We start from the raw sequence: 25,108 nt of genomic DNA, 5'->3' as shown, positions 1-25,108 counted from the left end.
TTATCTCAGTGCAGTTCAACATAAGCCCAGTGCCAGTCACAACATCTTTGTCTTCCCACCTACACATTTTTTTCCAGTGCCCTTTTTTTCGGAGCTTAGTCATTCTGTTGCTGGTTTGTTTATATAATCTACAGTTTGAGATTACGACCAGCCACCTAAATGTCATTTATATCTTTCAAACTAGTTTCCTTGAAGCTGATTTCCATTTATTTGTTTCAGGAGGAGTTGCATGTTGTATTGATGTCATGAGTTTGCAAGCAAAACCATTATACATGTACTCACCACCCACTTTGTTATTTACACCTTGCTAGTGCCAAGTTGAGCCCTTTTTACCTTCAGAGATGCCTTAATTCTTCTTGGCATGGATTCAACAAGGTGCTGGAAATATTCCTAAGCAATTCCCATCTACGCTGATATGATAACATCACACATGATGTGAATCTCCTGTTCCAGCACATCCCAAAGGTGCTCTATTGGAATGAGATCTGGAGACTGTGGAGGCCAGTTGAGTACAGTGAACTCATTGTCATGTTCAAGCAATCAGTTTGAGATGATCTTGTCTCTGTGACATGACCTGTAATCCCCCTGATGGACTCATCAGAAGATGAGTGCACTGTTGTCGTAAAGGGACGGACAATGTCAGCAATAGTACATTGGCCGTGGTGTTTAAATGATGCTCAGTTGGTGCTAAGAGCCCAAAGTGTGCCAAGTAAATAACCCCACACCATTACAACAGCATCACCACACACATATATTGATATAAGGCAGGATAGATCCATGCTTTCAAGTTTTTTACACCAAAGTCTGACCAGCGAATGTTTTTCTAGTCTCATCTTATCCAATTTTGATTACCAAGTACTAATTCCAGTGTGGCCATCTGCTGGAAAGACTATCTGCTTTAAGGTTTGTGTTGTGCTTGCATAGATGCTCTTCAAGGTTCAAGGTCCAAGGTTCTTTATTTGTCACATGCATAGTTATACAAGTATAACACACAGTGAAATGTAGCCTGACACACTCCTCGACATGTGCAAAAATAGGGGGGGTGGGGCTGTAGAGGAAGAACATTATATATATAGTATATACATTGGGTGAATGTGCAGTAGTAGCAGCAAGCAGGTGAATTCTGTACATTAATATGAATAGACATCTGACTATTTTACAGGATAGACAATATAAACATATTTAAAATTAAAGGAATTTGAAATGTACATTGTGCCTTGGTTTAGTGTCTGGAAGAGAGTCCTGTCTCAGTCAATTATAGATGATGTGAGATGATGTGAGCAGGCGGGTGTGTGTGGTTTAGGGCACGGATGGCTTGGGGATAGAATAATAATAATAATAATGGATTGGATTTATATAGCGCTTTTCTAGGCACCCAAAGCGCTTTACAATACCACTATTCATTCACTCTCACATTCATACACTGGTGGAGGCAGCTACAGTTGTAGCCACAGCTGCCCTGGGGCAGACTGACAGAAGCGAGGCTGCCATATAGCTCCTCTTGAGTCTCTCTGTCCTTGCCCGGAAGATGCGGAACCTTCTACCAGAATGCAGAAGTTGGAACAGTTTGTTGCCAGGATGGGACGGGTCCTTCAGTATCTGCGCTGTTCTAGTCCGGCATCTCCTGGTGTAGGTGTCCTGAAGCGGGGGGAGAGCAATCCTGCAGCAGCGTTCTGCTGTACGGATCACTCTCTGGAGAGCTTTTTGGTCCTTCACACAGCTGTTCCCAATGCTCTCCACAGCGCCTGTATAGAAAATCCTGAGGATCTTTGGAGAGACCCTGAACTTCCTCAGTTGTCGTAGGTGATACAGGCGCTGCCTAGCCTTTTTGGTCTGGGCCTGAATGTGGGCAGCCCATGTCAGGTCTGAGGAGATGTGAACACCAAGATACTTGAAGGACTGCACCCTCTCCACTGGAGCTCCATTGATGATAATGGGCTTGTAGTCTCTGTGCTGACCCCTTCTGAAGTCCACCACTAGCTTCTTGGTCTTGCCGACGTTCAGCTGGAGTTGGTTGTCCTGGCACCACGATGCCAGATTCTTCACTTCATCCATGTAGGCCGCCTCATCGTTGTTGGAGATGGCACCCAACACCACTGTGTCGTCAGCAAACTTCACAATGGTGTTGGAGCCATGGGTGGCCACACAGTCTGAATTGTAGAGGGAGTAGAGCAGTGGCGAGAGGACACATCCCTGAGGTGCTCCTGTGTTGATGGTGATGCTGTTGGAGAAGCACCTGCCCTTCCTCACCACCTGAGTTCTGCCAGTGAGGAAGTCCAACACCCATGCACACAGACGGCTGTTAAGTCCCAGATCCCTGAGCTTCGTGAACAGTCTGCAGGGCACTATTGTGTTAAACGCTGAACTGTAATCAACAAACAGCATTCTCACATAGTTACCCTGTTTCTTGTCCACGTGGCTGAGAGTGGTGTGTAGGACGTGGGCGATGGCATCCTCTGTGGATCTGTTGGATCTGTAGGCGAACTGCAGTGGATCTGCAGTGTCTGGGATGGAGGAGGAGATGATGTTCTTCAGCAGCCTCTCAAACACCTTCATTACTACCGAGGTCAGTGCAACTGGCCGGTAATCGTTCAGGGATGAGACCACAGTGTACCCATCTTATGATGGCTGCTTCCAGCAGTAGCAAATTAGTGGATAAGATGAATACCATGTTTTCTCAAGTCATATTCGACTGTCCCTCTCTCGTTGTTTCCTGTCTGTAGTTAAAAAATTATGACAAAGCATATGAAAAAAAACTTTATTATTTTATCCACATATGTTATTTAACACACAGCTCAACAAAATCTAGTTAACGATAGTTTACATGAATTTGATTAAACCTGTGGCAGTCAAGTGTGTTACTGTCTGAATGTTTTGAGAAAATGATTGTAATCAGTAGAGTAAAGATTCTTCTTCTTGGGGCATAAAGACCCATATCACTTAAAAAATAACTTTCCAAGTTGTTTTTACATTTAAATTTTATTTTTATAAAAAAGCACCGAAACACTCAATTAAATAGGTGTTGCTAAATGTATCAGCGTGTCTGTGGACCCAGAATGATTTTCTCTGGTTATTTCCTGTCATCACCAAACCTTAAAACTTTTTTTTTTAATCATTGAAACTTTATTGCCACCTGGTGGGGAATTGAAATACCCACATCCTATAAAAAGGCCAAACTTTTGTACAGACATGCATATAGATAAACTAACAGATATTCTGCTAATTTGGCTTCAGCCCATTAAAATGTAAATTATGTTCAGCATTTCTGGCTGTGCTCCATCTCCATCAACTCAACATCTCTTGTACTTATGTTCTTCTGTGAGCTCCCCTTTGTGTCTAGCTTTGACTTGCCTTTGAGAGTTTAGGCATAACTGGTGCTTGTGGGTTGTCGGGTGAGATAAAAAGGCAGAATTATGACAAACGTTAGTTCCAGTCACAATATTTGGTTGCAATTGAAAGATCTCCAGGGTTGGAAGGGGACCCTGGAGTGACGGAAAGACCCTGGAGGAAATCTTATGTTGTGGCTCAGAGCTTCGCTGGGAAAGGAAGGATTTGGACGTGTGTGATGCATGATGATGGATGGACTGATGTTTACCCTCTGATGTACAACATGCCGGGTCTAAGGAAAAGGATAGACTCCTTGGCACCAGGGTTGCCCCACTGACACGGCGACGTAATCCCAAACGCTGTGCTTTCTTCTGAGGTTCAGTGTGTACACTCGCAGGCTGTTCACATGCCACGCTGCGGCAGGATTTGCGAACAGGGCAGGTGTTTTGACGTTCTGCTTTTCTATCGTGCTCCCTCTTTGGACATGTAGATGTCATCTGGCTCTTTTTCACTTGGCTCTCCTTGCCTAAAAGGGGAAAATCAGCAACTGCATGTGGCTTCTGACTGAATTGTTTGTGTCTTGGCTCAGCCACAGCTTGAGATAACTGCTCTGGATGGACCTGATGAGGGAGAGGTGAGTTAGAGATAAAAGACTGTCTGTAATGTCTGGATCTCTTTATGGTCGCTCCTTCCACTAGCAGGTTCACTCCCAAATACTGAGGAACTTCAACTGCAGCCTGAAAATGTGATAAAGTAAAAACAAATCACAAAATTCTCCATGGCATTCATTGTTAAGTAGAAATATCCTGGAAATAAACAGCAATTGGCTTTGAAGCCAGTCCAACCTGTTTGTAAATAAGCTTGAAGCCTCCTGTGTAAGCGCTGGGATCAGTCCTCCAATCTAGCACAACCCTCAGCGTGTCGACTTGCACAGCAGGACAGAGCCGCGCAGTCACAGTGCTGGAGCAGGCCATAGTAGGGCTGGCATTGATCTCTAGAAGCCAAGGCCTCAGATCTCTGCCCAACATAAAATCAGCTCCATAAAGCTCAAAGCTTGCCTTGTGGGGCTCCACCAAATCCTGGGCTGTCTGTAGAGCATGGACAACTGCTTGCTGCATGCCTGGTATCACCACCGACTCCCACTCTGTCTCACGGCCCTCTCGCTGCAGAAAAGAGCGAAACTGTGAGCAGGACCACATATTATCCTCCGGCAGTCCTGGATGGCGGTTACGAGATGGCTGGAAGTGCTTCTGGATGGAGTTGTTGCACAGGTGGACTGAGCTGAGGAAAATGGTAGAAAATGGGAACATCCACAAAGTACTCTAGATAAAAGACACCGTAAAACTTAACTGTAACCTTCATTTTTTGTCTTTTGTTTGAAAACTCTTACTGACCTGTCCAGAGTTTTTGTCGAGTAAGGCTGAGTGGAAAACCGCAGGTAGCACTCTTTGTAGAACCAGATAGTCAGAGGGTTCCAGTCAGTTACAAGGAACCACTGACGGAGGTCAAACTTTGTGCAGTGGACCAGCAGGGGTCGTTCCAAGTATTTTTGAACCACCCACTTACTCTCCTTTGTCAGTGCTCTGTCAGTGTCCACAAGTGCCAAAATCTCATCCAGGTGATTCATACACATAATGCCTAATGATGATGAGGGTGTGGGAGTGAAAAAAGAGGTGAAAGCAGAGTTGATTAAAACACAAAATCAGAACTGCAATTTTGACAACTATTTGATTCAGCAGTGTTTAAGATGACCTCGTGAATCAAATCTGATATTTGATGATGGAATCTCATATCTTTCCAGTCTTTTTAAAGTAATTTCACTATGCCAGCTTTCAGTCAATACCATGTCAAATTTCCCAGCATACATTCAAAGAATGGGTCATGTTAATTTCTTAACAACACACATAAAGTCAATAATGAAATACAAAGTACTTCAAAAATAAAAAGAAGGCTTGGCTTTACCACTGCTGTGCAGTGCAATAAAGGCCTCTTGTGTGCAGCCAGATGGAAGGAAATGCGACCAAGACCAACAATTCGAGCATGATCGCAGACAGAAAACTATTTGACAGCTCAACAAACAAAAATGATCCCTGGACAAAGTTGTCCTCTGAAATTTGTCAGAAAGTAATAAAAAATGACTTGCAAAGCGCAATAAAAATAAGAAGAGCCCTCCAAAATTAACAGCCATCTACTAAAGATAAATGAGAGTGAAGGCAAAGTAGCTATACCTGCATATATAATTCCACTTAGGCCAGACTTGACTACAAATCATATCTTTGTTGAGATGAAAACAGTGGTGTTAAAAAACTTATGTGAGTCTTGAAATAAAAACAGTGAAAGGAGGAAAAAAAGAGTATGACATCTTTCTTCTCTATGTATTAAAATTAGTAAAACAAAACCGAAAAAACAGGGATGTTAATAAAATATAGGGTTTTTTTCAAATGTTTTTATGAGAAAGTTTGCACAGAAGACTTGATGCTAGAATTTATGTTGTGCTACTGTAGTCTTGGCAGACTATATTATTATGCACATATAATTTTTACGTAATTTTTATGTATGTGCTGTGGTTTTTTTTCTATTTTGCTGTAATATAACTTCCCAAATAAAAAGGAAAATCTAAAAATATATATATATTAATTATGTCCATTCATCAGTTGAATGTCTGAAAACAAAACCAGGCTTGCTTTCTTCAATATTTTTCACAGCTGTTTACCTGTAAAAAAAAAAAAAAAGCAAGCTTGCTATGTAAGTATCATATTAACTATTACGAAGGTAAATTATCAGAAAAAAGCCTAACCTCTTCCTCTTGATTTGGCACCTGGTTTGATGATCCAGATGTTGTTTAATCCATCTGTGTCCAGCTGTGGGCAAACAGCCTGAAGTCTGGTTAACATATCCTGGCAACGCTCCACAAATACACTGCTGCCCCTGATCAGTTTGCCTTTACTGCATATAAACATGTTATTGTTAGAATTGCAAATACAGTTTTATAGTAGTGGTAGTTTTCTGAAGCCCTCTGTATTTTGAACATGTATAGCATGTCATTCTATATTTAACCCCAACCTTTACTTATTGACTTGACTAAGCCATTGCATGGGATGTACCACTGACAGCTACAAGTGGCACCTGACATGAATAAATCCTTCCAGCAGCTAGAAAAGGACAGCACAAAGGCTATGATCATGGCGGCACAGGAAGCACCAGATGGATGTATGCAGGAGTCTACCGCAGGCGACAGGACCCAGACTGATGCCCCAGAGACAGTCCAGCACATAGTAGCAGGATGTAAGAGGCAAGCCAGGACACCGTACACTGGGAGGCACAACTAAGTGGAGGGAATAGTGTACAAGAGCATACAGAAGTTCCCAAGTCCTAATGAGAGACACCACCAAACGTGGTTGGAAACATCATGGCTAAGGTCTTGTGGGACTTCAAGTTCTAGACAGACAAGCAGCTGCGGGCCAATCAATCAGACTTGGTGGTGGTTTACAAAGAGCAGAAGACCATAGTTGTGATAGATGCGACAATCTCAGTGGTCAGTAACATCAGGAAGAAAGAGCACAAGATAATAGAAAAGTACAACTAGAGCACATCCGCTCTAGCTAAAGTCCAAAGTGGTCCCAGTGGTAATGGGAGAACTGGGATCTGTAAACTGTATGTAAGCTGTAAACTGGAAGATGGTCTCCAGCAGATTTGAGACACAACACCTGAGGTCCAGAGGAGTGCAGTGAGCTAAGACATTGCGCAGAACCCTCAAATTCCTAGGTCTCTGGTAGAAGACCCAAGATAAGAAACACACACACGTCCCTTATGGGATCTTCTCCTGACTAATGAGAACTCCAATTTTGCTATTTCAGATACCTTTTAAAGTTGTTAGCAACCTAAATTGATTTTTATAAGCAGACTTCCACTGCCAGTAATGAAAATAAAACGAGTGTAACCCGATGACAATTTGTAGAAAAACCCTGGAAGCTCCCAGAAAATCTCTCAACTCACTGCACAACCATGTAGTAGTGTTTAAGAAACTCTGCCCATTGCGCTTCCTCCACCGAGGGCGGTATTTCTGCTGTTACATCAATGTCGCTGTGCTTTAGAACACTGAGAAACTCTTGACACACGTGTAAGGCTGTGTTAATAATTTCTGGACCAACAGATCGATGCTCCTCATTATCCAACTCTGTAGAGAGAGAGAGAGAGAGAATATTGCACCGTTATACTCCCTCTTGTCCAAACTTTGCATCAAAAGCATTTTTATTCCTATGTGTGAGAAATTATTTCTAAACCTTCAGCGAGACTGTTCTTGGATTTTTGTTTGTCCCCCTCTGGTTCATCTCTTCTCCAAATACTTGTCTCAACCACATACTGCAGCAGACTGGTACATGCTGTTCTCCTGAAATCCTCTTTATGTTCATAAAAAAGAGAAAAACAGTCAGAGAAGCTATTGGACATAAGTAAACTTAAAAATTCTTTGCACCTAAATTACACCTCATTTAGTCTTGTAGAACATCTTTTTTTCTGTTATATGTAATTTACAGCAGACCTATGAATGCATGCTTTTCATCCTCTGCTCCAAGCCTGTAGCATCTTGGGAAGAAAGTGTCTGGATCCGCTGTGTCAAACCACTGAAGGTTACGCAGATTCACACAAAGTCCCACCTGAAAACAAAACAATTACACTGCAGGAAAAGAGCTAAATAAAATGTATGCGCCAGCTAATCATTAGAAACGTTTTACCTTTGTGGTAAATGTTCCAGCATTCGCATAGTGATTGGTCATCTGGTCATGCCGCAAGGAGCGACAGTCTATGTTGTCCCGTCGTGTCGTCCAGTAGAAATACGTTGTTTCATTTCGAACAAGGCGAGACTACAAGAGTCACAACAAAGACACAAGTGAAAGTCCCTTTGGCTTTACACTGGGCAAGATATCTGTGTTAAGTTAGTGGGTACACCTAAAGCTTATCTTACCATGAGATCATACATGTTATCAAGGTTCTCCCCTTTCTCGCCTTCCTCCGCTCTCTCTGTCACAAGATAAGAGGTGTGTGTATACATGCATGGTTACAGGTGTTAGAGGCTAGCATCTGTAATGCAGCATACGATTTCTTGTTTACCAGCTAAAGGGAAATCCATCTAACTTGTGTTACAATTACTCTCTGTTAATTATTCCCACACTTAGAGGGGGGCAATCCTTTCTCTTTTTGGCCTTACCAGTAAAATAACTGCAGATCAGCCCATCATTACCATCCCCCTCCTCAACGCAGGGGTAAGTAGGTGATCTTTGGACGGGATGTGGCAAACGACGTTCAACCCACCCTCTGGCCCATAATGCAGCACGGATCACTGGATAGGGTCCCTGCACTGAAAACACTTTCCTTAACTGAGAATGACGGGAAGAGAAACGAAGAAAAAAAATATGACACAATCAACTCTGGCATTACAATAAAAATCTGTTTTTACATATGATCACCTTCACAGCTTTGTCCACCAGCGTTTTAGCTGTTTTCAGCCTGTCTGGATTGATCACTGGCAGGCTACGTACACTGGATCGTATCCTTCCCCCCACTGGAGCAACTGTGGATTGTAACACTGGAACAAACTCCAGATTTAAATATGAAGTACTAATTATGTTTTTACCAGCAGATGTACAATGACTTACCTGGCATTTGTCGCTGAGGTCTGTAGGTCTCTTTTCAACTGACCAATGCACAATGTGAAAGAGAAAGCAAAAATGCACCCAGTTGCACTATTTTTACATCATATTATAGGATTTGAAATTATACAGATCTATGAATAGCAAGCTAATATAAGTAGATCCAAATTTATAGGGACATTATTCCAATATCCAAATATACCTTTTCACTGTAGACCTAAACATGCTGTTTAGGCTACTGGCTACTGTTTCCCCTGCAGCTGAAAAATAGAGGAGGCTTTACTATAAATAGTATGGCATGTGGTACCTAAATTTGTCTATGCAGCAGCTGAAGAAGGATGTAAATTGGGTTAATCAGGCATCTTAATCTGAACTGATTTAGGCTGTGATGACTGGCAGAGCTACGCGCAAGAAGGGCGCAGGTGCGCGCACACGAGTAGAAACATAAAACGAATACACCATGACCAGCCGTGGATTGATAAGCCAACTCTCCATGATTTAAATAAGCGATTAAAAAGGCATAACGAATAAATGAATCTCAAATAAAACCAGGTGTTATTTTACAGTGGACATGAATATACAAACCTCTGTTGTCACTTCCCCACTGAACTGGGCTGTATCTGTATGCGTCCATAGACTTGCTCAGTCCGGCTTCCTTCATGCTGCCGCACACTGTTCCCATAACAACCGTGCATGCTCCCACAGACAGTTTATAGTTGCCCCAACAACAGTGTCCAGGAGAAACAGGACGCCACGCCGGTGGATGAAAAATCCACCACCTTGAGGCATGCCTTGAAGAAACTGGATCACTATCGGACACTATCAGTTGCAAACAGCGTGGCTTACAGGTGTATGCGACATGCACACGGACAATTAAGGCACTCATACATGATATGTGTGTGGAAATATCCCGTTGCAGTTGCACTTTGAATTCAGTGTGAATGGACAAAGTGGTTAAAGAGGGTCAGCTTGCCAAAATTCAATACAGTGCTCTGCAACGTGACTGGTAGGCAAGAGTTCATGCCGAGGTCAATGATGGAAAAAACAAACAAACAAAAACTGTTGCTTTTATTGCCTGGTTAATTAAATCGTATCTCCTTATCTATCAATAAAGATTAACATGTTGCGTAGGTAAAGGAACCCATCTGTGCTACATCGTAAATAACTGCCTTCAATGGTAAATTATGTCATTTACTACGCATGGATCTTTCTTTGCGTAATGCATCAGCTTAACACACGATGGCATCCGAAGACTTCTGGTATATTCTGGATCAATCAGATTCTGAAGGTCTGTGTTCGTTCAAGCCGGTGCGCCAAGAAGGCAACACTAGCGTCTGTTACAGCCTAATATTATGTTACCAATCTGCGTATTTTGTAACCCGAAACCCGCAGTCACAAAGTTTAGTCCAGGTAGAGTGGTTTGCTACTGGACTACATGAAAACATTTACTCTACTGCATGAATTTCATTGTTAGGTTGGAAATTTTTACGCCTTTTCCTACAAAGATCAGTCTCTTAAAATTAATTCAACTGGTAAAGATGAAGCTTTACCCAAATATGATTTCTAGACAGGATGAAATGCATCTGAAATGACAGTTAACCGTTTTTAACAGCTTTGTAATTGAAAAAGAGGAACACATGAGTGAACGACTTTTTTTGCATATTGCATATTGTTATATTTTCGTAAATGGTACGTACATTTATGCATATATGATACAGCAGCCTTCACGTGATATGCCAGACTTTTAACCTGCATGTTTTTTGTTTTGTTTTTTGTGGATTTCAGTATTTCAGACCACTTACTAGCATTAGTAAGATGTGCGTCGTTGTCCCATTAAAACATACCAGCTTCACATTTAGTTTGGTGGGATCTGCGCTACAGTAAGTAAATAAAGTTTATTAATTAAACGTTTTTCACAGACAGAAAGCTAACATACGCACAATAAACAGGAGAAGCACCAATGAACTTTAAACAAGATAAATAATGTTAGTATAAATTATTGTGTAGGTTGAGTTATTTGTCATATTAAGATTATGCAGTCGTTTTAGACGGGATTGAACCTTTTGCTGTACACAGTAGTCGCACAACCGGAAACTGCTGGAAAGAACACTGTAAAGAAGCTCTGTAGGCTCATAATAGTCTTGGCTTCAACGTGTTGGTAGCAGCAATGCGTCGCAGCTCGTTGCTTACCTCTGCGCTCTGATTGGATGGGGCTGCAGTGATGCTCTCCGCATCCTGCTTTCACACAGCTACAGCAGGAGGGAGGGGAGCTCGAAGCGCGACTGGGAAATCATCTCAACACAGGAGCAAAATAACAGTTTTCTTCGCTTTAGTCCTTTGAGATAGATGTAAACACTTAATATGGCCGCAGAAACAAAGGGAGCTGATGTAGCCCATTCGTGACTGTTCACTCAAAACGTCCGAAAACAGCGCAAAGCGGCTCAGTGAAAGTCTTACTTTACACTCCGTGAAGGTAAAGCAGGATAACCAGGAGACCATGAGCGCGCAAGTCAACGACCCCGAGAGTATACTGTGCTACCAGGTAAAGTGGTTTTTTACTGTGTGCTGCATTGCTTTGACACTGTGGGCTGGCACTGAGCAGGGTGCACACAACCTCGGACAACTGTAGTCCCATGCTTCGAGATTCTCTCAAACTCAAAGATTGAGAGCACTCCGGAAGGTTTATAATATTATTTTTATTTCGTTATTCTACCTAAACATTTTAATGGTTAAGAGACCTCAGTAAAACATTTTGTATGATGTTAAGGTGTGTTTCCTGCCCTACAGGATGATGCTGTAATCGGGGGATGTTGTTGATGTTGTTCTGAGTTGCGAACACGTGCACTGATTCCGGAGAGCATTGAAATGCGCAGAGGGGTCGTAGCTCCTGGGACTAACGCACAAGAATACATGAAGGATTGCGTTCTGGAAATGCCGTGGACACGGTGCTGTGAGAGTGCAGCAGATTATTGATTAGATATTTTCCTCCTGTCCAACACAGCGCTCATTAAAAACTGCTGGTCCGAACGACGCGTGTGCACGAGGCAGAATAAAAGGAAGAGATGTGTGGTGGATTTTCTGCTGACTTTTAGTTGAACGGCGTGTTATTTCTGCTTAGTTACCCTCAAATGACCTTGACGCCATTCTCACATGGTGTTCTATAAAGAGCCGAGGGTCTGTTTCCATACAGGCAGAAGGGGGACAGCTTGTGGGAAAGCTGTGGTTTGAAGGGGAAATTGTCTTGATCCAGTGTCCTGCTGATGTGCATGTGTCATGTCCTCTAACAGAATCTCAGTAGCAGTATGGCTAAGAAAGCCAGTGAGCACACCAGGCTTCATTCAAACTGACAATCATTAACATTTGAACCGACTGATTATAACCACCCTGGCATGCAGTTGGGCAGCTTAATGGACTTGATGCAGCCTGCCCTAACAGTCATGTCACCCTTTTGATTCATAGCATCCTGTCTGGGCCAGAGACAGATGGAGTAAGACCAGAGGTGAGCTGGGAAGTCTCTGACATGATTAGCCAGCTTTCAGTAAGGGAGAGGAAATGGCCAGAAGCTCTTCAAATATTAGCGTTATCTAAGCTTGTGTTAAAATCTGTATAATTGTCTCTCCACCATGTCTGTGATGTGTTGTGGACCTTTGCATTTCATACCACCTGCAACCTGTTGATTTCTCACACGGTGCTGCTGATGGGGCTCAGGTGGTGGGAAAAGAGAGGTAATTTCTTTTAGGAAAATGCAAAATGTAAAAATGGATAACAGCAGTAAGGCTGGGAATAGAACAGTTTCACTTAGATATATCTGCACGATTCAAAGATACGTTGATGAAGGGTTAATTATTACATTATTAATAATAACAATTAATGTAATAATTAATAAGTATTAATGTTTCCTTGCCATAAAAGGCGAATAATGTCAGCTTCCACGTTTAATCTATGATACTGCATTATATATATATAAATATTTTTTAGAGGTTTGTTAATTTTTTTTAAAATATTTGGTTTAGATACAAAGTAACTACATATACAACTACTGGAAAAAGTACAAATCAGTTGAAGCTGAAGTGCAACCGTGGAAGAATATGGATATAGGACTGGACAAACAGATGTTGTTGTATCAAGCAAATTGTCAGTTTTATATATGTGTCTTTCTCCAAGTACTAAACAGGCGAGGTAATGTCACGCTTGGGAAATAATTATTGTGTAAATGTTATCAGATACTCTTTACTGATTGCATAAATTGACTTTTTAGTCCATTCGCCCCATGCAGCCAAATTTGATCTCACAACTAGCACAACCTTTGCATAGAACAAAGAGCAACTTGAACTTAATTAATAAACTACTATGTTTTAAGAAAAATAAGTGAAATTTCACAAAATGTCCACATTCAGCCAGTGTGCTGCCATTGCAAAGAACTCTAAGGTCCAAAATGAGTGAAATGCATCATGACAGCTACTCCGGTTAACTGTCACCGGGATGTTGGTCAAAAGCTTCTAATTGTCTTTTTCAACAAAAGATTGTAAAGCTGACAATGACTCAGACCTCCATCTTTGCAAAGCCCTTTGAGGACCGGATTAAATCTTTTGGCAGGGTGGTTTTGGTCCATGGGCTGTATTTTGGACACCCTTAGTTTAACCACTGATAAAGTTTAGTCTTACTGTTACAAACTTGAGTGCTTCATTTTAGTAGGCACAGTGTAATTTTTTTTAGTGCCATTCATGCACTGCGTTTGCAGTACCTGCAATAAAGGAAAGTATTGTATTGATTGAGACGACTTAATTTTCCCTCACTACTTTCATTTATCTAACAGAAATGTAAATCAATAAATCCAAATACCAGCAAAAACAAGCCTACAGACACAGTCAAAACAAACTGCAATGACTTCCAGATCTCTAACTAAACCAACTAAACAGGTATTCATTTTCAAATGTTCACAGTATCACTCCCAGGCCTGCTACTATAAGTGATTTTCAGTTACAGTTAATAAGTTAGTGCTCTCCACATCGTGCATTTGTCTGCATTTTAAGCCCATCAAGCACAAAACTGTCACAGTTCCCAGTTTAGTCGCTTTACGGCAACTATTTGGCATCGGCCCCAAAGTTTCATTTTAATTAGTTAAGTGGTATAGAATCCATTTAGTGACCGTGATCAATAAGCCCCCATCTAATGAATGAATGTGTACTTTAAAGAGCAACATTCTAGTTTCCAAAAGTCTCCACGTTATGTGAAAACTGTACTAAAACTCTCATTTTTAAGGCGCTCAATACATTATTATAGTAATGAGGCATGACCAGCACGTCCAATTATTGGCAGCCATTTAGTTTGAAAGAGCGTGTATAATCACAGATATGTGAAAAACTCTTCAAAAATTAGGAAATGGTGTAGAAGAGTCTTTGGGAATCATTTGGTCCCCTGGACTTTGGCACTAGTATTTATTTATTTATTTCAATTTTTGGGCCAGATGACTGAGAATTAGTTAAAAACGCAAAACTCAGTGCTCAGCCCGCTTTAGTGTTTGCTTTTGATTATTTAACCTTATTGTGTACTATATTGTAGAAGGTGTGATTTTTAATTACAGTATATATTACAGTCTTTTACCCACACAGCCATTTGAGCTGGCAGTAATCTTTCTAGAAGGAAAATAATTAGAGAGAGAGCTACAGGGAGGCTGAATTCAACATGTGGCATTGAATAAGGTGTGTATGAGTCATGCTACTCGTGGGCTGATACAGTCAAAACAGCCGTCCCTCTCATCCTACCTCCCCCAGCTATCTCTTTTCCTCTTTCACTCTTTCACCATTACCTCTTCCTCTCCACCATTCATGTTCATCCCCTTCTCTTAGTGAAGCGCTGTCACATGCGTCTGCACCAGATCTGTAATGTCACCGTGCTATGGACACGTTTAAATAACCTGGGGCTATGGCGCCAAGTGCCAATGCAGGCTCTCAGAAACAAAGCTCAGTCTGGAAGTGACAGACCCAGTTGTCTGAGTCAGGGCGTATATCCCTGCTGTCAATTCAGAGTGCTTGTGTGTGGGGAATAGCGCAGAGGGGTCAGCATTGAAAAGGGAGGTGGGGTGTTGTTGGAGTTTGAAGATAAAAATAGGAGACGCCAGAGAAACACAGTTAAGGAGGAGAAGGGAAATTTTGTCTCAAAAGATTTGCTGAAAAACTTTTGTTACAGAGCGCGAAATCAATGTTATGATTGGTCAAGTCAGGAATGAAATCTCAAAAGACTTGAAAGTTCAGGCTTATTTTTGCAACAATTTTTTTGCTCATACGCGCATCATTTTCCTGCCTCTTGTGTTTTCAAAGCTCTCCATCAAGAGCTCAAAGTCTTTACAGTAGCCAGCGAGCTCTGACTCCACTCACAGCTCCTTTGCAGTCCCGTTGGAGTCAGAGAGCATTTTAGTGCCAAGCATCGATTGCCCCGCTCAGCTAGGACACGGGGATTCAAATCATTGCTGCTCTACTTGTTCGGGACGATAAGCAGTTCAATATGTTGTTTTGTTTTTTATCCTCTTTGATGCTTTGACACCTTGTCAAATAATACTTATCTTAAAGATGACGTCCTGCATCACAGGCAGGTTTTATCAGCAGTCTAAGTAGGACATTCAACCCTGCTCTGGGAATCTGACATGTTTCTGGGACAGCCTGCTCGGCGTTTTCAGAGGTATCAAACTCACATTTCATTTTCATACTGAGACACTAGACTGAGGTGTTTAAAGTCATCAGCAGGTAGATCTTTGAAATTGGCTAAGTGTAATACATAGAATCATTTGTTTCCATTCTAACAGTTTGTCGTTTACTAGGTGAACAAAAATATTATTTCATACCCTTTTAATATTTAAAAAATTCAAAGGGCATAAAACATCAGATTAATTCCCTGGAAAAGGCGCTGTCTTTTTTTCTACGCACAATTTTGCTTCTTAACATTACTGTCTCTTCACTGCACATCAACAAAAAGCTTCAGTAAAGTTAAAAAGACCATCCTTTAAAAAAGTCGCATTACTTTGGGAAAATCTGGAGGGCAAATACCTCTGATGTCCCAAGAAAGCAAAACATAGCTAGAGTTTATTTACAAAAATACAGTGCAGTTAAGTTCTGATCTTTTCCAGCTTTGAATTCACATGATATTTGAATTAACACTATCACGTCTTTTTAGTCACAAAGCAGCTTCGGTGAGGGTCGACTGTTTCCGCCGAGATGCTGGTAAAGGACAGAACCTCAAGGACAGGCAGCCATTTTGGCAGTGAACTGATCCTGTGGTACAGTCGTGCTAATCTGTTGGGGAAATTATTGAGCCATAATCCCACCTCAGTACAGTGGCAGATGTTGAGCTTGAGGAAAAGAGTAAAGAAAGAGGTCCGGTTGCCAGGATATAAAAACAGGCAGAATCACACAAATGACTTGCTCTGTCAGTGGAAAATTACGCACACGTGCGTGCTTTGAGGGTCACAGATGTGCTCCCACAGAGGGAACAAACAAAACTTTGAGTTCCATGTGAGCCTTTAATTAGCTGAAGCATGTAACGTGACACAGGAGAGGTGAGTTGTGAATGACAGGGAACCATTAACCTGTTAAAAACACACACACTTGCATGAATTTGCCATTAAGGAAGTGCTGTTAGTCAACTGTGACCTAGATGACTGCGGGCTGCGAGTCACGAGCATAGACTGAGGAGAAAGAACATCATAATCATGGAACAGATACATGGTTGTGTAATCTGATCTCGCCCACAGTGGCGACCTTTTATTTCTTTCATGTTGCATCTTTTCCTCTGTATAATGCAGCTTCACTCAGTCTGTAGTTGTAGTTATTGTTTTAGAGTTTAGATGTCTCAGTCTGTGTGTGTGTGTGTGTGTGTGTGTGTGTGTGTGTGTGTGTGTGTGTGTGTGTGTGTGTGTGTGTGTGTGTGTGTGTGTGTGTGTGTGTGTGTGTAAATGGAAACAAACTAATTGATCTGATCTGATGGCCTGTCTGGGACAAAGAGCCTTTAGAGTCGTCCCTCTTTTGGAGTGTGTCTATATGTTTAGTAAAGCTGCAGTTCTAATGGAGCTGACTGCCTGCAGCCTGAGCCCAAACCTATAAACTGCATGAAACAACCAACACCTGCACAGCTGCAAAGATTACTGGGGCATTGTGTGTGAGAGAAAATCACAGCTACATGTGAATGCACACAGAGCTTTGAACAGTAGATTTGAATGACCTGGTTTGTATAGATGATATATCTTCCACATGTTCTTCTCGCTCTTATAAATGCAAACCCTAATTAAAAAATCATAAACAAAACTCTGTTTAAAATGTAAATAAAACAGAATGCAATGAACAGCAACATGTCCCAAGAAGTTAGGTCGACCAGTTATAGTTGGCCCAACAGCTGGTCTTTTCAGACATTCCCAGATGTTTACAGACTTAATGTAAGAGGGAATGCTGCACAGTGCTAAACATGGCCCAAAGTGTGTCCCAACTTTTATGTGATGCTACCAGTAAATTGAAAGTGGGCTTCCCAGTTCTTTTGTACATACAGTACAGTACTTCTGTTTGTAACGATCCAGTGTTTTCACTTTGGAGACTCAGTTTCTGTTTGACATTTTCTGTTTGACTTTGTTCTAGTCTTCAATTTGAATATTACCTTTGCTCAGATAAGATTTTTATTCTGATTTAGTATTCATAGTTTTCTTTGTTAGTTATTCTCAGGTTTTTCCTCTCCTCCTATCATCTGTGTGCCTAGTCTGTGTATCTGTTAGGTCTCCCCTAAGGGAGAGGCCAGCCACCCTTCAGAGGAAGCTCATTTCCACTACTTGTATCTTCAATCTAGTCCTTTCGGTCAATACCCAAATATCATGACCACAGGTAAGGTTAGGGATGTAGATGAACCTGTAAAGGGTCTGTTAATTCGAGAGCTTCACTTTTATGCTCATCTGTCTTCACCACTACGAACCGGTGCTGCTTCCGCATCACTGCATCTTCCCTCTCCCCTCACTCATTAACAAGACCCTGAGATACATAAACTCCTCCACTTAGGGCAGAAAGTCGTCCTTGACCCTGAGCGGGCACTCCACCCTTTTCTGGCTGAGGACCATGGCAGACTTGGAGGTGCTGATTCTCATCCCCGCTGCTTCACACTCGGCTGCGAACCGCTCCAATGCAAACTGCAGTTTTACTGATCAAGACAGTGTTCTGAAGCAAAAGTTGCATTACTATAAAATAAACCAACAAACCAACTGATGCAGCCTCTGCCCCTGTTTGTAAGTCCAGTTATCAGGAATAAAGACATAAATCTTTAAAAACAGATCACCAGTATCTACTTTTATTTTTTAAGATATATAAATCTAAAATAGCTAACTCTAGTTCAAAGAAAACAAAGAGGAACAGGATTAGAAGTGAACACAGTGACAGCTCAGGTTGAGAGAGGCAAGGCTGAGATGGTTTGGTCATGTTTTGAGAAATTACAGTGAATACGCTGGACAAAGGATGTTGAATATGGAAGACCAGATAGAAGTCTCATGGGTGTAGTGAAGGAGGACATGCAGTGGGTTGGTGTGACAGAGGAGGATGTTAGGGATAGAGGTAGATAATCCACTGTGGAGACCACCTAAGGAAGCAACCAAAAGGATAAAAAGTAGACATTACTCTGGAGTAAATAGTTTATTAGTCAAGTGTTATTTTCATGGCTCTGTAGTGTAGTGGTTTACACATTTGCTCAACAAGTGAAAGAGCCCCAGTTTGATTCTGGGATGAGACACAAATCCCTTTGGAAGTGCATCCGGTGTAAAAAAAAAAAAAGTAGTAACCAAAACATGTGGAGCTGCTCACAGTGGTGACCCTCTGTGAATAAGCTGACAGCGTTTTAGTCCTATTTTCATCAGCAGATGTATTGTTGTATGGCTGTCCTGCCTCAGAAGCATCTGTAGAATTAAATGAAACTTCGATGCACTTAACTGCTACATGTAGCCCACATACACCTTGAGTCCCATTCGGTCTTTGGCCAAAGCCTGACTACCTAATTAGGTACCCTTAATCTTTGAAATAACAGAATTGGCTTGGGAATATGAAGTGCTCAGTCACCGAAGAAGAAAAAAGAAATCCCAAAGCGCTGATATGGTAGAGAGGATGTGAAAGGAGGCAAGAAGGCAGCACCAGGCCACCCATTGTGTTTCTTTTAAGCTCATTTGAAAGAGGCTGTTATAAAACATAACCGAAGTGTGTTGTGGATTTGAATTTTTGCTTATAATAGAGTAAGACATTCATCTGTCTGAACTGCATGTTAATTACTTTTTCCTTATCAGAATCTTATGTTAATATGCTTAGCTGTTCCATTTTTAGCAGCATGGAGAGGCTAAAGAAAGTGGGAGATTAAATACTGCTTTGGGACTTCAAGTTACAGACACACTTACAGCACTGTCTTGCTTTTAAATCACATTTCATAAGTGCAGCCAGAAACCATTGAGTTCTTGCAATAAAACATGCGTGGGGTTTTATCAGTTAAACCCTGTGAGAAATAAAAAGCTCCTGCTCCATAACACACAGTGATACACACATGGTACTGGAGTGCAATAGATGTTTTGTGTCCTGACAGGCTTTATGTATCAGGATATGTTTCTCCAACTGTGGTCATAATTTTATACTATGGGTTTTTTTTTCGTCCTTTGTTCAGATTCGACATTTTGTGCAAGCAAAAGGCCATCTCTCTGAAGTGCTCCTTTCATCAGGGCAATGATTTTAGGCGTGCCATCAAATCCACCTAGGGATGGTTCTAAAAAGAATAAATTGAGGGACTGCCCCAGTGAAAGCCAAAGTTTGGAACCCCGTTGAATTTCTGTTGGGAGACTTGAAATGGGCCGCACATGCAAGAAAACCCTGAAACAATTTGCAGTTGAGGGAGTTTCTGGAATTTTAGCAAGTCATCATTCAGATATATTTTCAAATAGATGATTGAAAGAGCTAATCGTCCATATGTATTGTGTTCATATGAATACTTTGTAGCATTGTCCAGGTTCTTGCTCTTATGTGTATGTCTGACAAATGTGAGTCAGTGGCTCTGCTGTAGACCAAGCTAATATTACAATCCAAAAGCCCTTCGGGAAGACATATTGCAACTATTGTTGCTGCTGTGGTCATTATGCAGCAATCCCAGCCACAGCAAAACATTGCTGACAGAGACACTGCAAGTCTTCAGTGTTTCCCCTTTAGTTTTTCCCCTAAAAGGCAATGCAATGAATGGATTATCCAGATACTCTCAGCCATCATTCAGTATATGGTATGACAATTGTGTATTCCTCATGCACACCTGTTGAGACAAATGCTCTCAAAACAGCTTTGCTCTAAATTAGATTATCAGATGTTTTTAAAGCTATTGATTAAAAATCTGTATTTTTTGTTCTACAGAATTCTGCATCCACCCACATGCAATCACAGTAGCATTGCCAGTATGTAAACACAATGCATACAGAGTTGGCAAAAGCATGCATAGTGTAGAAAGCAGATTATATATATCAGTGTCTGCATGTGTGTTTGTATTGTGCTGCTGGTAGGGATTTATGGCATCATGCATCCCTTCATCGATTTACATTTATTTATAGACTGGTGCAGTGCCCACTGTCACAGGCATATTGACGTCAGCAAAAGTAGACGTCACAGTGAGTGGAAGTTTTATTTCTGAGCTATGTTATCTGAACTACTGAAATAATAAATCATCACAGAGGAGTCTGACCACATCTGTGAGGTTGTTACCCCAGACATCGCTTAATTATAGGAAGATGACCCCAAATTGATCTAAATAACTTCAAACTTAACAAGGACAATATGTGATTGAAGTGCAGATGTTCATCGTTATTTCAAGGGGTTTACAAATGTTTAGCATTATATATTTATATATATATATATATCCCTATTTTTAAAGGTTCAAAAATAATTGGCCCGCTGACAAACAAGAAGTTTCATGAGCAGGTGAGACCTGTTCCCTTGTTATTTCATGACAAATGCATCCATCCATCCATTTTCTGCTACTTATCTAGGTAAAGGTTGTGGTGGCAACCACATCCCAAGCCAACTGAGAGATATAATCTCTCCAGCATGTCCTGAGTCTGCCCAGGGCCGTCTCCTGATAAGATGAGCCCAGATGTGGAGGAAGTAGCAGTTCTACTCTGAGTCCCTCACGAATGGCCTAACTCCTCACCCTGACAAAGGAGACAGACATAATTTCTGAAATTGATTCAACTTGTTGACTGTCATTTTAAATATGAGGACCAAAGAGAAGTCAGTGCAAGTGAGGAAGGCCATCATTAGGCTGAAAAACCAAGGGTAGATATATTAAAGTTCACAATCAAGTGTTTTCTTCATGAATGGGCACAAAGCATTTACAACAGCACTCAAGAAGAGGAAGGTCACATTAGACTTTGCTAAAATATCTAAAAGAGCACTCACAGTTCTGACAAAAAAACAACCTTTGGATGAATCTGAGACGAACTTGTACCAGAATGATGGGAAAAGAAACATATGGAGAATGAGAAAAACAGGTAATGATCCAAAGCATATCATATGATCTTCAAACACGATGAAGGCAATATTATAGCAGGGGAATGTCTGGCTGCCAGATGGGACTGTCACAAGTCGCAGCATGAATTCTGAAGTGTACAGAGCTATACTCGCTAAAGCATTCAGCTTAATTCTGCCGTAGTGATCAAACGGTGCTTCACAGGAAATACCCAAAACCATATTGCAAAAGCAACTCCAGAATTTCTCAAGGCAAAAAAGGGGTTAAAATCAGTCACCTGATTTCAGCCAGGTAGGGCAGCTTTTCAGTTACTGAAACCCACAAACAAGCAACAACTGACGATAACAGCTGTAAACATCTGACAGAGCACATGAAGGAAAGAAACAGCATTTGGTGATATCCATGGGTTGTAGACTTTAGATAGACACTGACTGCAAAGTTTCATCCAAGTAATAAAATAATCTTTACATTTAAAATCCTGTTAGTTTGTTAATTTGAGCCTCTGAAAATGGGAGATTATGTATAAAAATGTCTGATTCTGTTAATGAAACATTTGTGGAAAACCCCTTTACACAAAGTATGCAATTCAATCACATCTTGATTGTTTAATTTAAAATCTACGTGGTGGTGTACAGAGGCAAAACTACAACAACTGTCAATGTATTTTACTGGTAATAGCTCCAACCAACAACATACTATAATAGTTAGGTCCATATATATTTGGACACTTACAAATGTTTTTTTTTTTTTACCGGTTTACTGAAACATATCCCAGTTATAGTTATATAATGGATAGACATGATGAGTAGACTGTCAGCTTTCACTTAATCCACATTCAAATTGAATGAAGGATTTAGGATTTTCAGCTCCTTAACATGTGTCGCCCTCTTTTTAAAGGGAACAAAAGAAACTGGACAATTGACTCAGAGGCTATTTAATGGAAAGGTATGGGCAATTCCTTTGTTATGTCATTATCAATTAAAAAGATAAAAGGCCTGGGGTTTATTTGAGGTGTGGTGCTGGCATTTGGAAGACTTTGGTTTAAATAGACAACATGGGGTCAAATGAGCTCCTAAGGAGGTGATCCATGCAAGTGAAACAAGCCATCCACAAGCTGTGAACAGGAAAAAACCCATCTGATAAATTGCTACAATAATAGGAGTGGCCAAATGTACAGTTTGATACACGCCGAGAAAGAAGGAAAGTACTGGTGAGCTCAGCAACACAAAAAGACCTAGTGTTCATGGAAGACAACAGTGGTTTATGATCACAGAATCATTTCACCTTCACAACAGCCAACCAAGTGAACAACACTCACCAGGAGGTAGGCTCCTGTCTAGTCTACCAATTAAGAGAAGACTGCATGAAAGTAAATACATAGAGTTCACTGCAAGGTGCAAGTCATTCATAAACCTCAAGAATATAAAGGGTAGATTGGACTTTGCTAAGATCTAAGATCTTGGAGATTAAAATTCGGACAGAAAGGCCCACAAACAAACAACAACTAAAGCTGCTGCAGTAAAGGCCTGGCAGAGCATTAAAAGTGGGGAAACCCAGAATCTGGTGAACTACATGAATTCAAGACTTCAGGCCCTTTACCTGCAGAGGGTATTTAACCAAGTATTAGAAATGAACATTTTATTTTCAGTTATTTAATTTTTCCAATTACTATTGAGCCCCTGAAATGAAGGGATTATGTGTAAAAATGCTTTAGTTCCTCACATTTTTATGTAATCTTGTTGTTCAGCCCACTGAATTAAATCTGAAAGTCTGCATCTGAGTTGTTTCATTTAAAATTCATTGTGGTAATATATTTGTAAACATCCTGTAAACAGATACGATGGAGCAGTAGAGTTACTCCAAACATTTTGTAACATGTCTTGGAGCAATCTGCCCTTATTATCATAGGTCAGATACACTCACCATGAAAAACACACTGCATGTGAGCTAACTGCACTGTTTCTTAGAACAGCAACATCCTGCAGCAGTCTGCCAACAGATTCATCACCAATGGAAATGGCTCTTTGTTAATTTGATTTGATTTCCCCAGGACAGTAGAGCCTTGCACTCATACTCTTTTTACCTCTGCTGTGTGTGTGTGTGTGTGTGCTGCCGAGTGTGCACGCCTGCCTGTCCTCCTGCATGTGTCCATACCAGACATTCTAAGAATAACTTTCAGGAATTTGATGCTTCTTGTGGAAAAACTTCCTTTGCGGTGACAATAGCTTCTCCTTATCAGGAAACTTCTTGACTTAATAACCTTTAAAACTTTCTTTCAGGGCCTAATCTTTAAAGGCTGAAGACGATCAACACTTCCACCGAATCAATATGGCTACTAGAGACAAAGAGCATTGATTACACCAAAAAAAAAAAAATCAAAGCAGAATCATTATGCTTACATGTGTCTTTTTTATATCTGTGTCCATCAGAGGCCTGATGAGGAGGTGGTGGTAGATCAGGGAGGAACCAGCTCTGTGCTGAACATCCACTATGAGAAGGAAGAACTGGAAAGTGAGTAACTTGCAGATTTGTTGAAAGTTGCCCCCATGTGTAAAATACAGGGTCAGCAAGAATCCATCTGTCACAGTTTTGTTAAGATTTATTTTAGACTGTCTGACTTGTACTGCTGCAAGTATGACTTTCAGCGGTACCAAAAAAAGCATTCTCTGTAGTTGTACATGGACCACGTAGCCTTTTAACAACAGGCCTGATAACCTATAGTCCTGAAGTGCCGCCGAGCAGGACACCCAACATAAAAAAAATCCTCAAGAGGATAAAGATCTGATCCAGTAATCCACGACAAAGAAGGAAAATGTATTGTTTGTCCTGAATCTGATGTTCAGCCAGTGGATGGACTGTCCTCTCCAGCACCCTTGTGCACACCTTCTCGGGAAGGGCCAAGGGACGTGTTCAAGTTAGAACACGTCCCTTGGCCCTCCTCCTTAAAAAGGAGGACCAGCACCAAAGTATGCCAATCCCAGACCACAGTTTCCACCTTTCACATGATCTTGCAGAGGTTGCAGCCAAGACAGCCACACAACATCCAGCTCGTATCCAGCATAAGCACCAAGCTTATGGATATGGACACCAAGTTCTGATTTTACAATGTAAACCAAATTTTACAATATAAAAGAACACTTTCCTGAAACTATCGTTATTGCTTTCCAAAAGCTGAATTTACTCCCACTTTTTAGAAAGACTCAGCAGCCACACAGAAACATGTATGTTTATTTGGGGGGATGTGGGGGTGGTGGGTTGTTATTTTGGTGCATTATCTAAATGAACTTTTATTTCAGTGGTCAACTGAACATAAAAACTCAATATCTAAAAGCTCCAATCTGCTAAAAATTGCTTAAAAGTTTATTTGCTTTTTTGCAACCTGTATATATTGGCTCTACAGTATTAAACTGTATTAAAAAAAGTAATTAAACTTAATCAGCTGGATCGCTGTGGCCCACTTTTACCTCTGACCACCCCCTCTCACTGCCTCACACTGAAGGCAACTCCAGAGTGGATTATACTCCAACCACTCACCAGGAGACCGGTTCCAGAACCCAGTATGTATCCTGAGGTGTTCCCAATTATATCTAGCTGTATATCAGTCTCACACACTCGTTTGGGTCCTTTGT

At 41.1% G+C, this 25,108-nt stretch overlaps 2 protein-coding genes across 8 annotated transcripts in view; one reads left to right on the top strand and one right to left on the bottom strand.

Moving 5' to 3' along the window:
* Nucleotides 1-2,597: 2,597 nt before the first annotated feature.
* ttll3 (tubulin tyrosine ligase-like family, member 3) lies at nt 2,598-9,783 on the bottom strand. 6 transcript variants are annotated; one of them, XM_026168115.1, is made up of 13 exons: nt 9,561-9,783; nt 8,793-9,019; nt 8,534-8,702; nt 8,291-8,346; nt 8,061-8,189; nt 7,868-7,982; nt 7,611-7,727; nt 7,324-7,504; nt 6,125-6,273; nt 4,722-4,965; nt 4,173-4,608; nt 3,596-4,064; nt 2,598-2,717 (listed from the first exon to the last, which is right to left on the bottom strand). In XM_026168115.1, the coding sequence occupies exons 1-13, from the start codon at nt 9,655-9,657 to the stop codon at nt 2,683-2,685; spliced, it is 2,424 nt and encodes an 807-aa protein (XP_026023900.1). In that variant the 5' UTR covers nt 9,658-9,783; the 3' UTR covers nt 2,598-2,682. The 6 variants fall into 6 exon arrangements, with proteins under 6 accessions (XP_026023900.1, XP_026023899.1, XP_026023898.1 ...); XM_026168114.1 differs by lacking the exon at nt 2,598-2,717 and having other exon boundaries at nt 2,745-4,064; nt 8,793-8,911; nt 8,982-9,019; nt 9,561-9,781; XM_026168113.1 differs by lacking the exons at nt 2,598-2,717; nt 9,561-9,783 and adding an exon at nt 9,178-9,541 and having other exon boundaries at nt 2,745-4,064; nt 8,793-8,911; nt 8,982-9,019.
* Nucleotides 9,784-11,135: 1,352 nt separating this feature from the next.
* Nucleotides 11,136-25,108, top strand: part of slc4a8 (solute carrier family 4 member 8) — a 34,000-nt gene continuing 20,027 nt past the window's right edge. For both annotated transcript variants that reach the window (XM_026168108.1, XM_026168107.1), the window contains exons 1-2: nt 11,136-11,517; nt 23,909-23,990. In XM_026168108.1, coding sequence (XP_026023893.1) covers nt 11,473-11,517; nt 23,909-23,990 — 127 coding nt within the window. In that variant the 5' untranslated portion in view covers nt 11,136-11,472. The remainder of the gene's footprint in view (nt 11,518-23,908; nt 23,991-25,108) is intronic.

Source organism: Astatotilapia calliptera, chromosome 5 (genome assembly GCF_900246225.1).
Source record: "Astatotilapia calliptera chromosome 5, fAstCal1.2, whole genome shotgun sequence".
Classification (NCBI taxonomy): Eukaryota; Metazoa; Chordata; class Actinopteri; order Cichliformes; family Cichlidae; genus Astatotilapia; species Astatotilapia calliptera.
Note: the sequence above shows the minus strand (reverse complement) of the source record. Positions and strands in the feature narration are given on the sequence as shown.

Bases quoted from the DNA above. Each gene is read 5' to 3' on its own strand.
- ttll3 (XM_026168109.1), bottom strand. From the start codon at position 9,657: ATGGGAACAGTGTGCGGCAGCATGAAGGAAGCCGGACTGAGCAAGTCT. The intron at 7,728-7,867 runs GTCTGCTGTAAA...ATGAACATAAAG, and splicing joins TGAAAAGCATGCATTCATAG to AGGATTTCAGGAGAACAGCA. The intron at 7,505-7,610 runs GTTTAGAAATAA...CTCTCTCTACAG, and splicing joins CAAGAACAGTCTCGCTGAAG to AGTTGGATAATGAGGAGCAT.